Consider the following 2489-nt stretch of genomic DNA (forward strand, 5'->3'; position numbering starts at 1 on the left):
GCTCCCTAACCCCACGAGACCCCCTCAAACCTCCATTATCCTCCTGTTCCTCTTGTCCCTCCTTGTGGCTGACACAGCTCAGCCTGAGCCAATTCTCAGCAGTTCCCCGAAGGCCCATCAATTCGAGGCTGCAGAGCTCTGAGCTCTTTCTCCCCTTATCACCTACGGCCCGATTGGTGTCACTGAGTGCTTTGTTCATCACTTTCCCTTTCCCCTGTTCTTCCCTCGGAAGGGAAAATGGAGGTGATGTGAGCCCCAGAGAACCAGACACTGTCGCCTTTCATGTGCCCTAACTGTGGCCTCTGCTGAACTTGCTCAGCCCAAAGAGCTCCTGAAGATGCTGAAAGGCTCCTGTCCCCAAAGGAAATGGGGTCTCCAGAGCAAGTCTCGGGGGAGAAACCTCATGTGGAGCTCAGTCCTTCAAGTCTGTCCCTGCAACATTTGCGGCATTGCTGAAGTCTGGCATCTGTTCTTCTGGATGCTTGACAGGTTACTAAAGTGCAGGGAAGGGGCAAATCAATTTCAGGGGGAGGCTGGGTGTGAGTGAGCCCTTCAACGATATGAAATGCTCCTGTACTGCAACAGATTTATTGTTTTCCCTTCCCAATGTTCTTCTATTTCAGGAAGATGCTGAATGCACATCCAAGGGCGTGTGTAGACATCCGAGGATGAGAACAAAAGGTAGAGAAGTGAATTCCAAACTCGGGTGGGATTGAAAGTACACGTCCACTACCCATCCCCGGGAGAATGCTGCTTCTTATTCTCCTTGCAGTATGGAACAGAGACATTTCTGCAGAGACAGAGGTGGACATTCCTCGGTCACCTCAGAAAGCCTCACTGAAAACCTCTCTCAATCCATGACCCCTTGACGCCACAGCACTGCATTATTTAGCCCCCGTGTGCCCGTCAGCGCAGCTGCTTTGCCAGCTCCCAGCCCAGGTGCTGTCAAGGAGCAGCTCGTGGCTTTGCAAAGCAGGCCGAGAGCAGCAGCAGCCGTGTCCGGAGGGCGAGAGGCGGCGGCAGAGGCGCAGCCCGCAGCAGTTTGGCGTGAGGCAGCGGCGGGCTCGGGAGCGAGGGGAGGCCGGGCGGTGCGTGGCGAGCGTGCGAGCGCGGGTCGCAGGCGGGTTGTGCGGCGCGCCGGGGCCGTGCGGGGCCGTGCGGGGCCGGTGCGGGCGGGCTCGGGGCAGAGGAAGGAGCTGCGGAGCCGCGCCCCGGGAGCCCGGCGGGCGGAGCGGCAGCGGCCCCTGCTGGCCCCGCCCGGCCCCGCCCGCGGCGGTTCGTGCCCGGCCGCAGCCCCGGCTCCTCTGCCCGTGGCCCCCAGCGCGCAGTAATACACGGCCGCGTCCCCGCGCCGGGGCGCAGCCAGCCACAGCGCGCTGGAGCGACGATCTTTCGACACCGTCAGACGCCCTTCAGGGGCTCGCACCTTCTTGGCCGCTTTAGCAGTGACCGCCACGAGTTCGGGGCTTTGGCCCGGCAGCTGACGGTAGAAATGGATGAAATCGCCAGTCCGGATATTGGCGTGTGAGCACTTGATGCTGATGCTGGTGCCCTCGGTGGTCTCCAGGAACGGCTCCTGCTGCACTTGAGCTCTGACCGCAGCCACTGCCAGGGAGAGAAAAGAAACAAACTTCAACTCCTACTTTCTACCCAGCTCTGCCTGCCAACCCCCAGAACAAAGCCCGCAGAAGCAGCCAGGAACACAGAGAGATGAGGAGGAAAACTGTTCCTGGGGATGTCACAGACACATGTAGGAATGGAAGTGTCCATTAATCGTTTGTGGAGAGATGAACGAGTGAATGACAGAAGGATCGGTGCAGTCACTTGAGAACGGGAGGATGTGGGAGAAAGCACAGAAAGACAAGAAGAAAAAGAGCAAGGGGTAAGGACAGACTTCGTGAGTAATAAAGAAGGAATGCTTTTGCCGGGTTGGGAAGAGAAAATAATCCGGAGATTTCTGCGGACTATGGGATGGAGAAGCGTAAGGGATACACAAGAGAACCGCTCTCGGGAAGAGGTCTGAGAAGAAGCCAGGCTGGACAGCAGCCTCCGGGGAGATGCGGGATCACCCAAACGCCGACCCGGCCCCTGCGGCACCCAAAACGCACCGAGCAGCAGCGCGGCCAGCGCCGGCAGCCCCGCGGCCCGAGCCCGCCGCATGGCGCCGCTCCGCCGGCCGAGCCTCGCTGTGCCCCTGAGCCCCGGCTCTGCTGCGGCCGTGCCGCCTCCTCTGGGCCGCCGCCAGCTCCGCCCCGGGGCTCAGCCCTGCGCCGCTGCCGCTCGGGCTCTCGCCCAGTCCCGCCAGGGAACGGAGCGGAGGCGAGCGCGGGGGCTGCGGGGCGGCGCTCGGCTCTCTGCACGTCGCAAGCGGCGGCGCCGGGCTGGGGCCCAGGGCATCGGGCTGGCATCGTGCAGCTCAGCATCGACAGTCCCTGCCTTTCCTTCGCTCCCATCATCTGTTCCCGCACCTCCTCCCTTTGCTGTCCTGT

At 61.6% G+C, this 2489-nt stretch overlaps 1 protein-coding gene across 1 annotated transcript; it reads right to left on the bottom strand.

The window, feature by feature from the left end:
- Nucleotides 1–796: 796 nt before the first annotated feature.
- LOC119712261 lies at nt 797–2238 on the bottom strand. The gene is made up of 2 exons (XM_038163301.1): nt 2109–2238; nt 797–1605 (listed from the first exon to the last, which is right to left on the bottom strand). Exons 1-2 carry the CDS (start codon nt 2158–2160, stop codon nt 851–853), a joined length of 807 nt encoding a protein of 268 aa, XP_038019229.1. The 5' UTR covers nt 2161–2238; the 3' UTR covers nt 797–850.
- Nucleotides 2239–2489: the final 251 nt, after the last annotated feature.

The sequence above is a fragment of the Motacilla alba genome, chromosome 27, assembly GCF_015832195.1.
Source record: "Motacilla alba alba isolate MOTALB_02 chromosome 27, Motacilla_alba_V1.0_pri, whole genome shotgun sequence".
Classification (NCBI taxonomy): Eukaryota; Metazoa; Chordata; class Aves; order Passeriformes; family Motacillidae; genus Motacilla; species Motacilla alba.